Below are 14,962 nucleotides of genomic sequence, written 5' to 3'. Positions count from 1 at the left end.
GCTACCTCGGCTAACTCCATCGGATACCTGCTACCTCCCACCAATACAGATATCAGATAACTCTTCCCACAAAGGGTTGAGGCAAACGGGAAGATATTACCTAGAACTTTTTGACCTCCGCGAGGTAATGTGCTTAAGTTTACTAGACCAGCTTCAAAGCTAATTCAATCAGATCAGGATATTAAGGCTAACTTGGGTAACTTCCGAGGGTCCTATGAAATATTTCTCGAGGCATATTGAAAAAGTAAAAGTAAAAAAGAGACGCTAAAAGTAAAAAAGAGACGCTGAAATAACATTTAAAGTACTCTTTCAAGGTCAGGTGAGTCAAAGGTCAAAGGACAGGAGCTCATTCAAAACTAGTTAGACTTCCTGCCTGCAATCGATGAAACTGTTTGACAAAGATTACTCGTCTTCATGCGGGAAGTAATCCATGGAACGCTTCTCACTTGTAATAGAACTCACGAGAAAAGAAATAGGTTCAAGTACAAAGGCTATTCTGTGAGCTTAGACGGAAGAAAATAACTGATAGTTGTATGTGCCCAGATCAGATCATCAAAGTATTACTAAACTAATTGAATCGAAACTATAGTAACAGTGTTTATTGTGGTCTAGACACAGAATGGGGTGAAAAAGATGCAAAATATGGGAAGTAGAGACAGCAGATACCAGTATTAAGCAAGAGTAAAGCACACCTGGATCCATCAAAAAAAGGAACGAAGGAAAAAATTATGCATGACAACTAGGACTGGCAACGGACCGGAACCGGTACCGCCGGACCGGTTTGACCGGATCCGAAACTGGTACCGGAGCGTCCTTACCGTTTTACGTCGCCGGAACCGGTGTTACCGAAACCGGAATACCGGAATTTTCCCCTTGTTCGGACCAGTCGCTGGCTACCGGTGTGGAACTGGATCGGACTGGAGCGACACCGGAACATAACGTACTGCTACAGTGTTTGTTTTAAATTTTAAATTTTAATTTAAATTATATATATTACTTAATGGCATTAATATATAAGTTCAACTTAATGGCATTAATATATAAGTTTTATATATATATAAACTTATATAATTTATATAATTTATTAACTCTTTTTTAATAAGTTTAAGTTTTAATAATATATCCTAAAATATTTAAAATTTTAACTTAAAAAAATATATGTTAAGTTTAAGTTAATATAATACTTTTAATAAGTTTAAGAAGTTACAATTTTTCCTAACTTTATAAAGATTTATATTAATTTTTTTTTCTATAATTGCAACAAACAAAAGACAAATTTTAAAATAAAATTAGGCGAATAGCCGTTATATTTATTCAAATTTCATACGTTGTACATTTATTACAAAGATATTAAATGAAAATCTAATCTACGCAGCCACCTTCTAGGAAGGGTTCTGTTTGAATTAGATCTCTATTGTAAAATCTTATTAATATCTAAATTGTCTATAATATTTTTGGCGTAACTTTTCTATTTCTTCGGCTGAGAAATCTTCCGGAATTGGTTTTTTTCCTTGTTCTTCCATTGCTTCCATTCCGTCATCACTATTTTCCTCAAAAATTTCATCTATTTCGTCTTCAATATGGGGCGGTAATTTGGAGAACCCAAAATTTCTTCGTTCGACATTGATCTAATCTCTAAATAATACCGAAATCTCCAAACTATCCCTTGCTAACGAATATCGATGATCTCCTATTATAAATCTTCCTGCACTGAAAGATTGCTCCAAAGCAACTGAAGAAGCTTGAATTGATAGCAAATCTCGAACCATCCTTGAAAGTTTTGGAAATTGCCTAATACGGGTCTTCCACCATGATAAAAGTTGTTGTTTTCCAGTTTCATCTCTAATACTTTCCCGATCCTACGAAAGATACGAATCAAAATCATTACTCCTACAACATTGAAGACCAAGTTCTTCACCTATCTCATCATCTAAATCATCATATCTACGTCTAGAAGTAGTAGGTTCGATCGGCCCAATATTTTGTTCCATAACTTGATACAAGTTATATAAACTCTTAGCGGTAGGTACTATGCTAGCACAACAAGTTTCAACTGATGGCTTTTCATAAGGTCCAATTTCTAAATTGTTGTATATCACTGTACCATGTTCTTTATAAAATAGGTTGAATAAATTAGTTGTCAAAAAAATTTGTGGAATACAACAACAACAACAACAAACCCAGTGTATTCCCACACAGTGGGGTCTGGGGAGGGTAAAATATACGCAGTCCAGACCACTACCTCCGGAGAGGTAGCAAGACTGTTTCCGATAGACCCCCGGCTCCGGACAAAGAATAATAAGTAAATTCATAATAAAGCATGAAACACGTTGGAACAATAAAAATAAGGCACCCACACAGTAGAACCCTATACTAACAAACCAAAGGCACCCTCACCCACAATACCCCCACCCCAAAGCTCTCCTAGCTTCCGACTACGGCCCACCCGCAGGCACTAACCTTCTACTCTTATCCGCGTCCTCCACGCCTTCCTATCTAAGGTCATATCCTTCGTAAGCTGTAACTGCTCTATTTCCTGTCTAATCACTTCTCTCCAATATTTCTTCAGCCTACCCCTACCCCGCCTGAAACCATCCAAATTCAGTCTCACACCTACGAACTGGGACATCCACGCCCCTCCTACTCACATGCCCGAACCATCTCAACCGAACTTCCCGCATCTTGTCCTCCACCAAAGCCACTCCAACCTTCTCCCGAATAAGCTCATTCCTAACCCTATCACTCCTAGTAAGCCCACACATCCAATGCAACATTCGCATACACATCCAACGCAACATCTGCATAATTTTTTAAATTTTTTAAAATAATACTTTTAAAATTTTTCAAACATAGATTCAATTGCCTCTTTGTAAGGGCATAATTTTTTATATTCAGCAAGTACTTTAGAAATAGCAGTAATAGTTACTAAAACAGAAGAAATAGTTGAAGTATATTGAGCAGATACTGTTTCCGTAGCTTGATGAAAAGTTTTCAAAAATTTACAAAGTTCTTGTATTTCAGTCCAATCATCTTCATCTAACATTAAATTAACATCCTCATTACAAGCATTATAAATTAATTGTATAGGTTTACGATATATAAAAGCAACTTCAAGCATTTGAAACAAAGAATTCCATCGAGTAGGAATTTCTTGTGGAACTTTTCTATATGGAAGTTGAAATTGATTACATTTATATTTAAAATCATCCATTACAGCCTTTCTTTTATTTTTAAAAATATAACTACAAGCAACTCAAACTTTAAGACAACCATTTCCAAACAAATGAACACCTTCATGTACTATCAAATTTAAAATATGCGCAGCACATCTAACATGAAAATGATCTTCATCCATAGGACATAATCTAGTTTTTAACTCTTCAATAGTTTTCAAATTATTAGAATCATTATCTAATGTGCATGTCATAGGTTTACCAATAAATCTAAAATATTCCATGCTCTCCGCTATTGTACTAGCTATATACATGCCGGTTTTAGACTCATCAAAATATTTATAAGCAATAATTCTTTTTTGCATGTTCCAATCGTGATCAATCCAATGAGCCGTGAGAGTAAAATAATCATTACCGATAACACTATGACCCATATCAGAAGTAACAGATATTCTACCATCAAATTTATCAAATAAGCAACGAAGAAAATGGCAATGTTCAGCTTGAAATTTAAAAATATCAGTTTTAATAGTATTTTGTGAAAAACCTTTAAAAGAGGGATTATATACTCGTTGAATATAATGAATAAAACCAGGATGCGAAGGAAAACTAAAAGACAAACCCATAACAGCAACCATTTGCGCTAGTTCTTCTCTATCTACATCTTCACTATATGTCGATGATGAACTTGCTTCAACCGCATGTCTAAACGTGTTTGAACCATATTACCTCCTACAGATTCATGCACAAATTGTGTACCATCTTTTTTTGCCTTAGCTTGATTTTTTAGACGAACAAATTCTTTATTACATCTCGTCAAATGCGAAGTTAGCAACCCTGTCCCGCCATTTTTTCCCAGGTCAAATGTTTAAAAATTTGCTTGCATTTATTGCAAGTAGCAGTACTTTTTACCCTATCATGCTCCATAAATTTCCAAACTAAAGACCTTTTAGTACGTTCGGTACCTTTGGCGCTAGTAAATTCCGGTAAAGGGGGAAGTTCTTCACCGTGTTCTGATAATTCCGTAACCAGACTAGTAGGGGTAGGGGTATCACCTAACTCTTGTTCTTCTATATCATTTTCCTCCGGTAAGTCTTCCTCAAATTATTATAATGCCTACTTAGGGTCTCATTATCTAATTCCATACCGATACCAACATCGAAACCATTAGGTTGTGATAAAGAAGTTTCATTAAATCTAGGCGGTAATGAACTAGTAGTAGTAGTAGCCCTACTTTTTTTATTTCTACAAAAAACCTTACCAAAGATTGGTTTTTTACCATTACTATTTTTTCCGAAATCCATAATTTAAATTAAAATATTAAAACAAGCAATACAAATATTATAAATTAAAAAATTAATGTAAGTAAACAAATGTAGATACTAAAAAATAAAATATAGATATTAACGTAAATAAAAAGAGATTAAAGTTGGAACGAATATACCGAACGTCTACGTAAAAGCAGACGTATACCAAATGTCGGAATTAGAAGATGATAATTGAAGCTTGTAATATCTTCAACAAATCTTCAACTCTAACTAATATAATAATTGAATCTTCAACTCCAACTAATATAATAATTATAAAGATTTAGAGAGAATGTGAGAATATTAAGAGAGAGTACGAGAATTGATAATATTTGTGTGAAAAAAAAATTAAAATGACGGATATTTATAGTGAAAATTTTAAGGGGTTGTGTGGGGTAATTGGGGAGGAGGGGTTATTTAAACGGCTACAAAGCAACGGCCAAAAGAGTCGTTGCCAGCGCCGTGCCAGATACCTCCCCATTTTTAAAAAAAAAAAAAAAAAAAGGCTGATATTTAAGCGTCTGACGGACCGGTTAACCGGTACCGGAACCGGAACTACTGGATTTTTTCAAAGGTTCGCACCAGTAACGTTATCCGGACCATTGGGTACCGGTATACCGGCACTAACCGGTACCGTGGCGTTACCGGTAAAGGAACCATGCCGGAATCGGAGTTGGCAGAACGGAACGGAATTTTCCGGTTCCTGTTACCAGGCTTAATGACAACCAAGAAAGTAGCTATAAGCTACCTCTATTATTGGATATAAGTACAAATAGGATATTCAATGTTGTAAGATATAGCATGACTATGTATTAGTTTCGTCTCCACTGAATGCACCGTACGACAGGTTGAACCACTATGAACCAGCAAAGAACAGTCATCAAGAAAACCAGACAAGAAAATGATAAACTGGAAAAAGAGAACACTCAATTGCGCCATTATATAAAGTAATACTACTATGATCTAAGAGAGCAAAAAGAAAGTGAAAAATTGAACTTATGACTCCACTTTTATAGCCACTATCAGCCTGGATTCTATTTATAAAAATTCATAGTTCAGGTTACCAGTGAAACTGAACAATTCAAGCAAATTTGGTCTTTAGGACGTGCCCCAATAAACTTGAAGGCACAAATTTACTTTTTAATCTGAATATAAAGTACAGGAAAAAAATGTTTGCCATGTTTTGAATCAACATTATGTCATTTTCACTGTAATACAACTTAGAAGAATCACGACTGAAATTCAAATGTAAAATACATCTTCCTCGATAAGACCGTCCAATGGGAATTCTAATACACTGGTTTTAGGTTCTATCAATAGAACTTCTTTAATAAATGACTGCTATGAAATACAAAATGACACTAGAAATGACAGGAAAACATCATAATGCAACCAACCATAGTGAGAAGGATACTTCACAGCATACCTTAATTGAAATGGGAATCATGATAGAACAAAGAAGCTCAAACCGAAGAGGGATGACCAATAACTCATACCATGGACCTTCAGTTGGATATTGGACATACCATAGCTACAAGATGAACAAAAACCTGCAATCAGACGGATGAAAATCCATACACAACGAGGATCTGACAGATCTCAAGAGATTGCTACTTGAGTGCTCAACAATCAACAGAGAAAAAGCAAGACAGGAAGGGGGAAAATCTAATCTAAGACAGGAAGCAAGAACTAATATGCCCTGTACCATTTTGAAACGCTTCATACAAGTAGTGTAGTCTGGGAGTAGAATTTGATGGATCCTATAGCTAACTGCGGATTTGTTAGACGTGGTGCACCCTGTATTTACATATTACAATTACAACTCTTGCTAGTGGGAAGGTAGAACTAGCATACAGTTACCGATTTCCCTCGAACATGGACCAACCGTTATATTTGACTCCTTTATGAAGGGTCCACAGTTATTGACTATCTCTCAAGGTAAAGAACCACACAGATTACATTATAAAGGTAAAGAACCACACTGATTACATTATTCATTCTTGGAAACCTCCCAAACATAAATATTTAATACGACAAAGTGTTTACCGGTTTATTGCTGAATTAATACTAATTGATTTCTGTTTATAAGAAATACATGAGACTGAATATTGTTACCTTTCTGAAAGAGCATTTCTATGATATTTCTTATTATCATACTGGCACGTTTTCTGGCTTGTCCCTATTAAAAATTGTTGTGGTTAAGTGTTATTACTCACTAAGCCAATGACTCAGTCCCGCTATTTTTTTACAGAGCCTGCAAGAGAGAGCCCGCAAGAGACGTCTCTGCGAATTTTGTTAACTAGTGTGTACGAGTGGACAATTTTAGGTGAACCCTGAATTGCTTCATGTGGGCAAAAAAGTTATTAATTTACTATCATCGATTTATTTTAGAACTCGTAAGAGTCACTCCATTAGTCATTTTGTTAGTGTCATGAATATTCTTTTATTATTATAGATTTGGGAGTAGTATTAGGCTTCTTTTCGTATTTGGAGATGCATTTAGTACTATTACATTGCAAATAGATTGTCGAGTGTTTTGGTAATATTAAATGGTTGTGTTATTTGCTTAAGCTTTTAAGATGAGATGGTCACTTTAATGTGGTATCAGAGAAAGCAAAGACATGGATTCAACTCTCACGATTACCAATTAGCAAAAAGAATTTTCACGCGATGTGCCCAACAAAAAAGAACTAGACTCGCATGTGAGAAGACATGCTAGAGATATAATAAAGTAATGTAAATTGTGACTCCCTAATAGCTTAAGATGTTAGATAAGATGGTCATACAATTCAACAAAATGGATATTTAAAAAGGTTTACCCACAGAAATACAATATAAAAAAGGTCACAACATAATTTTGTTTTTCAATTTGAGCATATAAAACTTAAAACCAGCAAAGGTTCAACAACTCCATACATAGACTTGATTATAAACTTGAAATTTAGAAAATAATATAAATAATAGCATTAGCATGTTCGATAAGAACGAACCTTGCGTGCTTCTGTATCTTTCCAGACATTCCCCGCAATACCCAGAACAATAACAACAACTATCTGAAAAACAAATATCGCACCCGTCAACTTGTCAATCATGGCATCCATGGCTGTAAGTTTTGGTTCTGGTATGCCCCTACTCATGCCAAGCTTTGTTTCATTCCCTGAAAGAAAGAGAAAGAAATGATATATGCGAAGAAAAACGAGGTACCTCCGGTTATCATATCTGATAAGTAAGATGGGAGCATTAGTTCATACTTTAGTACTTTATGAAGACAGGAGATAATAGAAACAAGTTGGACAACATAGAAATAAATCTTAGTGAAATCATTTCCCTGTATATGAAAACTGAATAGCAAAAGTACTTGGGGCAATGACTTTCATCAGAATGCAAAACAACTGTATAAGTAAATAAATTGGGACAAAGCAATTTATTTAATACTGGTAAATGATGGCCTTGAGCTACACAAAAGTAACACAGGAGGCAGATCATGGATGATGCATTGATTGCCAGTGAGTTTGTTGATTCCAGACTTAGCAGTGATGAAGCAAGTGTCATGTGCAAGCTAGACATAGAAAAAGCATATGACCATGCGTCTTGAAAGGAGCATGCCTCACTCAAGACAATCTTATGAGAAGATTCCAACTGGTCAATAGGTGTTACATGTGTCAGACTATCAGTCAACATCAGAAAGCATCAACCCACTGCCCTTTTGCAACAGACTTTTGGAACATGTTCCTAGCCCTTTTTAGTACAAACTGGTCTATGTCCTTCAATATCAGAGATACTTACACTAGTCGGAACTCTATGAAAGTTAGAGGAAAATCTGGATCATGATCCCAGCTACACTGGGTATGTTGTTTTTGGTGTTGACCCCAGCCTGTAATTTTTGGTGTATTTGGAATGAAAGAAACAGGAGATTCGTCGTTGGGGTTCCAGCTCCAATTTGTAAGCTTAAGGCCAGTTGTTTGGTTAACCTTTTTAATTGGGCCAACTCTTCCACTGAAAATAACTTTGATCACTACCTGGATTTTGTTAGGTACATAGTTCTATAAGTTTTTGGTACTTACTGAGCTGACACATCCCCCCTTTTGTATCTTTGCATCTACTGGATGCCTTAATGAAATCTCACTTCATCCAAAAAAGTAAGGACAGCACTGCAGAAAAAGTGGATAAAGGGTTTCAAATGGGAGACACCAAGAGGCAGATAAAGGAACAATGGCATCTTCTTTATGCAGATGACAGTGATATTTTGAGAACCAGAGGTGGAGCAGATTGGAATTTGGATACATCAGAATGATCCTATTGAGTTTTGAAGCTGCTCCAGGTTTGAAGGTCAACTGGGGGAAGACCAATTTATTTCCTGCTATGAAGGAGGTGCCCAACATTCAGTGTCTTGAAATCATGCTAGGTTGCAAAGTAGAAAACTTGCCAACAACTTATTTAGGCATGTCTTTAGGCAGCAAGCATAAAGCTGAGGAAATCTGGGATGCATAGTGGAAAAAACATAAAAGAAATTGGATAAATGGAAGGCACAATATTTATCTTAGAGAGGCAAACTTGTGCTTATCAACTTTGTTCATGACTCTCTTCCAACTTATGTAATGTCCTTATTTCCTCTACCCCTCCAAGGTACTCAAGAAACTGGATAAGCTTATAAGGGATTTTCTTTGGCATTGAAATAAAGATAGCAAGGAATACCAACTTGGCGAAGTGGGCAGTGGCAGACAGCATTGCTAAGGAAGAAAATGGGTAGGTAGGACATTAGAAACCTGAGAATACATAACAACTTACTGATGAAATGGCTATGGAGATACAATGGGCAGGATCAAACTTTATGGAAAGAAGTCATAAAATGCAAATTTGGAGAATCCAGTCCTTGGTGCACTAATTTGAGCTCTAATACCCATGGTGTGGGGGTCTGGAGGACAATCAGAAATTTGCACCCTAAGTTTGAAATGGATTTGAGCTCTAATTCCTATGATATAGATCAGCTTATACATTTAGGTTCACTGTAATTATTTCCTTTTATTTTTGTTTGTATCATTTTGAAGGAATCCAGCATAGGAATACAATATTAACAGTTTTTTGGGAAAAAAAAAAAAGTTGACATCCTCTCTAGAATGTCACAATTTAAAGGGACCTACCTACTAGTCCTGAGAATCATACAAACCTCTGATCTAATTGAATTTTCGATTGACCCAATTTCCCTTTTATTCATCAAAAATCAGCAAGGTGGTGAGTATCCTCTTAATTCTCCCCCCAAACTTCATTAAATTACAATATCTTAAGGAAAACTGTTTCATGCATTAACAAGAAGTTTAGAGTTACACAGCTGCTATTAGGAAAAAGAACAAAAAACATACTCCCACCATTTCAATTGAAGTGTCTTAGTTTGACTTGGCAGGAATTTTAATAAAACATGGGAGACTGAGGAATCATGTGGTCTAAAACTAAAGATGTGTGTAATGTAAGAAAATATCCTTTGAATCTAGCGGTCTTAAATATGTCACGTAGAAAGTTAGATTTAAGAGTTACCAAGTATAAACATGGCATTCTTTTTTACACAGACTAAAAAGGAAGTACCACATGTAATTGAAATGGAGGGAGTAAAACATTAAGAAAAATCAACATTTGGTTACTATAATCGTCCAAGAAACTTGCGCATATAGGTTTGGTTACTATAATCGTCCAAGAAACTTGCGCATATACAAATCACGGCCTTATAATACATCAACCTTGACCTAGAAATTGCACCGGTTTCACTCCTATTAGTCAATTGTCAGCCTGGTGTTAATAGGGAGTAATGACACCAAGCTTCAAAATACTCATATTGGTCTTCTATTAATTCTTCTACAAACATCATTGAATTGTGGTATTAACAAATTACTCTTTCACCAATCACAAGGTTATACGATTACTGACAAAAAAAAAAAAGAAACAAACAACAAAGGGAAGAAATTATGAAGTACAAAATCGATATTCCCTCATCATAATCATATGAAAACTTGCCTGTATAAACAGCAACACCACATGCCCATTCTGTGTTCCTCAAATAGCATGATTGGAGGATTGTATTTTTAATGGTCAAAGGGCATATGTCATTGTCCAAGAACGGAGGAAATAGTCTCATGTTTGCATCGAATCTTCTGATGTCTTTGTCTGGAATGGGACACTCAATCACACCCTGTAAAATAATGTAAACATGTAGAATACACAAAAAGAGCATTTTCACCAGAACCAATACTATTAGATTATTTCTCTTCAATGAAAAGAAGTAATGTTTACCTTGATTTTGTGCAATAATTCAGAATCTATTCCCATACAAGCAGAGGCAACCACCCTTGTCTTAAGATCAGTCTCACCATCAAGGGCAGCTGTCTGCAATATGATATAGCAACAATAAAAAGTAACCTACGAGTCAGTTTGAACAGAGGTAACCATCAAAGTATTGAACAGGAAGACTGACACATTGGATCATCCATTAGGAAAAATTCATCAAACCTATAAAAAGAAGATTAAATCAAATAGAGTATAATCATCAATGAAAGAATATGTTTTGATTTGATCCCGGAGTTTACAATGGAGCATCCACAATTTGTGTGCATCAAGCAATTGAAAGCAAAGATCACAACTGATTGGGCCAATCAAGGCTCCACAAGCATTTAGTAACCAGTTTGCTTCAATTTATTTATTTCGCAACTAATGACACAATCTGAAACGGAGACTGAATTTTGAAATATACATCAACTTGAAGTCATTATCATAAGCTCTTGGTGAGAGAGGAGTCGGATTTTCTACACTTATTGGGTTTGGCTTCCTAGGGCACCAAAGAGTGTTTTTTCACTTGTTTGGCAATGAAAGGAGCTATACAGAAAATTTGGGAAAAGAGCGAATTAAATATGTTAGTTGATGCTTCATGTGTAAATGTTCTGGTGAAGATGCGACCCACCTACTACTACATTGTCTGATAAAACTAACTTGTGGTGTGAGATTTTGAATGGTTTACAACGGGAAATCCGCTGCTACAGCAATCCGAGCATAGCAGCGCAGTCAATCTCCGGTCATGAAATCAGAAGAAAAAAACGGAGTCGAGAAGTCTGGGATGTTGCACCACTAGCAATGGGTCCAGCGGAAGAAAGAAACAGGAAATGGGATGACATTTGTACGATAGAGGAAAAGGCTCTCATTTCTAATTTTTTTTTTTTGGTAAACCCATGAGGTTCTGGTACTTACAGAAGATTGAGTGCATTCGTAGAAAACAATATTATGTTGTTTATTCTCCAATTTTTTAATACTGCCTGTATATGGGAAATTTTCCCATTGTTAATACAAGTATTTACCTTATCGAAAGACGGGGGGTTAATCTATCTAAAACGTCAAGCTTAATTTTCTCAAGAACTCAAGGTTCTTGTTATACCCTTCCAACAATAATAACCATGGTTTATCTTAGATAAAGACAAATCTTCCAATCCAACACATCTACTTAATACTTCATGTAGAGTGAAAGTGGTGCAATATATTCTAAGACAGAAAACTTTGACGAAGGCATAATGATTTACCTCCACGTAACAAAGACCTTGTGGATCAGAAGTACCAATCAAGACCAGATCACAGGGAACTTCATCATTCTCACGAAGCCATACAATGTTACCAACACAAATGTCTTGGGCTTGAATCTACAAGTAAATACAAGTAATGTAGGATATTAAATCTTATGGTGAAACAATAAACAAGAAAATAAAGGCCCCGTTTGGCCATGAAAATAATAATTTCCGGAGTTGGAGTTGGAGTTAAAGTTATAGTTGGTGTTGTGTTTGGCCATGAATATAAATTGGAGTTGTTTTTGAGATTTTGTGAAAGAAATAGGAGTGAAAAAAGTGAAAACAAGTTTTACTTAGTTTTCACTTTTCCAAAACATTTTTCACTAAAGTGAAATAATTATTATGGCCTACTATTTTCACTTTTTTCACTAACATGAAATAATTTTTCAGAAAAAAGAGAAAAAATTCTCATGGCCAAACGCCTACTAAATACATAGATGATAGATAGAATACATCATAGCAAGTTAAGAATTATTTTCAAAAAGACATTGTGCTTTTAATCAAAAAAATTCTGGTGCTAAGTCAACACATCTAATCACCTACAGAAATGGTAGGTTACACTAACAAAAATAGATTAGCAGGCAAACATCAGATGAAAAAATAAAGCAACACAGCAAAGTACTGTAACCTCACTAAGTACACATTAAGTTCAGCACATATATGCATGAGTTGCCATGTGTCAAAAGAAAATCAACCTATACAGGAACACACAAATTTATCTCCTTCAACCATGTTAATAAAAAACATATATCAGAATGATAAAGACATTTCGCTCTGTGCTGATATTAATGTACTGTTACCATTTTAAAAAACTATTGAGAGGGATTATACAAGAAGGTGCACGTCAACTTTTGAACTTCTGAGAATAGACGATCGAAGGTTGTATTAAGAAACTAAAGTTGGACCAGGTAACTTTGGCACTATGACGAAGTACAATGGAACAAATATGGATGTTCCATCATGATGGATAAGTGGGTGGCAAAAAGAGGAAAAATGATCATCAATGTGTTGGTGAGCTCTCCAAAAGGAAGTTTGTTTCTTGAATTCATTGATGCTAGCGGCTCTTCTACTGAATCCCCAAAAAGAATCTCCTTGTTTATGAAGAATATAGAGAGAACTGGAGCAGATTGTTACGTGAGAAGAATTTTCTGAGGAAGTCAACATTATTCTCCCAAGAGAAAAGGCATTTCATCCCAAATTGAACTATGCATAGAGATGTGAGAGTAACAAGTTACCTTTAACTTCGGGAGTGAACAACCAAAAGCTTGTAACAAGAAACTAAGGTTGGCTTACGTCACTTTGGTGAGATAAGCATGTGACAAGAATTTTCATCCCAAGGAATTGACCATTATTTTGGCTCGTATCAACGAGAAAAGAACAATGGTCAATTCAGGACGGAATAGGTGAAACATATCAGACAATTCGAAGAATTAAATCAAATAAGAAAGAAATTTTCTGATATGTTTCGGATATATGTGAATAAAAATGTAATGAAGAATGCAAACACTAATGTTATACATGTTTTCTAATGCCCTTCCACACAAGCCAAACTTCTTTCTCATTAGCTTTCTTGTCTGAAAGATATCTATTGTAATCATCCCATGCCTCCTTTGTTGCTGAGACTGCAAATATGAAGATGAGAGGGCCCCATGTACTAGCAGGATTTACTGGAGTGATGAGTGACCATAGTTGAAGGCAAGCAATCAACAAAAAGTACTGGTTCATAAAGCGGCTGGAAACAAAAAGATAAAGCTGTTAGGAAAAAGGAGAGATAGATAATTAGAAATTCAAGCTAACAGAAAAAGAAAGGGTTGGTTCCTTTTACAAAGTTTTGATGCATGAAACAATCTAGGCAATGAATGGGATAATCACAGGCCCGAGCGAATGTTACCAATAGAATTAATAATGTAATCAAATAAGCACAAACGAATCAATTGGCGCAACAAATTAGATAATGCATCTAAGTAATAAGCTTTAAGAACATGTCCCCTCATGATCCCCTTTTATACACTCACGGAACATCTCTTATTCACTACTCCAAGTTTCACGATTCTTACACTTCTCTATAATGTAATTTCCTCTTGGATGAATATCCACAACAACTTCCCCGAGAGTGCCACATTGAAAGTAAAGTTACTCCTAGTCCCCATCTCTTAAGAGACCATCATCTCCCTCTATATCAAACTCCCATCCCTCCTCTCCCCGATGAAAAGCTCCTCATCATCTTGGTCTATCCATCTCAACTTTGCATTTTGCTTCTAAATTCAAAAAGGAAAAAGTGAAGCAGAAAAGTAAAATAAGGGAACCTCTGCTCCGTCCTCAAGAAATTGTGTTTTGTCTAATGAGGATAAAACGAAGTTTTGTGATAGCCTAATCATTATTGATAGCAAAACATTTGTGACAAAACAAAAAGGGAAAAATCTCAAAGCTGCACGTTCAATCATAGAATGTAGAACTTATCAACTTCCATGTAACAAATTTAGAAAGTCACCTGAATTGTTCCCACAAGTTCTTTGGAAGAAAATTCCATACAGTATATTTTCTGTTTGAGATCCGGTTGTCACAGTAAATATTGTTTGACAAATCATCATCGTCAATATAAACAAAACGCTTCATTGTTGACCTGTATGCACGTTTTCATGTAATAGATGCTGACTTTGAGGTTAAAGCCGCAGTTAGTGTCTTTTGGGTCTATTCATTACCAAAGAATTAGAATTCTACCTGCATAATTGACAAAAGTGATTAGGCTAACAATTACATTACGAAAAGAAAAGGCAATTGTAAGGAAGAAATTGCAAAATGATCACAAAACACTAAGGGGTCATTTGGTAGCAGGTTAGAATTATGGAGGTCTTAGTTATACAAGTATTAGTTATGCGGGTAT

At 35.5% G+C, this 14,962-nt stretch overlaps 1 protein-coding gene across 3 annotated transcripts in view; it reads right to left on the bottom strand.

Annotated features, from left to right (window-relative positions):
- LOC107867815 (phospholipid-transporting ATPase 2) overlaps positions 1 to 14,834 on the bottom strand; it is a 49,968-nt gene extending 35,134 nt beyond the window's left edge. Inside the window, exons 1-7 of one of the 3 annotated variants that reach the window (XM_047411888.1) lie at positions 14,570 to 14,834; positions 13,597 to 13,810; positions 12,037 to 12,153; positions 10,763 to 10,888; positions 10,487 to 10,661; positions 7,471 to 7,637; positions 5,907 to 6,011 (exon numbers count right to left, since the gene is read on the bottom strand). In XM_047411888.1, coding sequence (XP_047267844.1) covers positions 5,907 to 6,011; positions 7,471 to 7,637; positions 10,487 to 10,661; positions 10,763 to 10,888; positions 12,037 to 12,153; positions 13,597 to 13,810; positions 14,570 to 14,694 — 1,029 coding nt within the window. In that variant the 5' untranslated portion in view covers positions 14,695 to 14,834. The remainder of the gene's footprint in view (positions 1 to 5,906; positions 6,012 to 7,470; positions 7,638 to 10,486; positions 10,662 to 10,762; positions 10,889 to 12,036; positions 12,154 to 13,596; positions 13,811 to 14,569) is intronic. The other 2 variants (XM_016714256.2, XM_047411887.1) reach the window with 2 other exon arrangements.
- Positions 14,835 to 14,962: the final 128 nt, after the last annotated feature.

This window comes from Capsicum annuum, chromosome 4 (genome assembly GCF_002878395.1).
Source record: "Capsicum annuum cultivar UCD-10X-F1 chromosome 4, UCD10Xv1.1, whole genome shotgun sequence".
In the NCBI taxonomy this organism is placed as follows: domain Eukaryota; kingdom Viridiplantae; phylum Streptophyta; class Magnoliopsida; order Solanales; family Solanaceae; genus Capsicum; species Capsicum annuum.
Note: the sequence above shows the minus strand (reverse complement) of the source record. Positions and strands in the feature narration are given on the sequence as shown.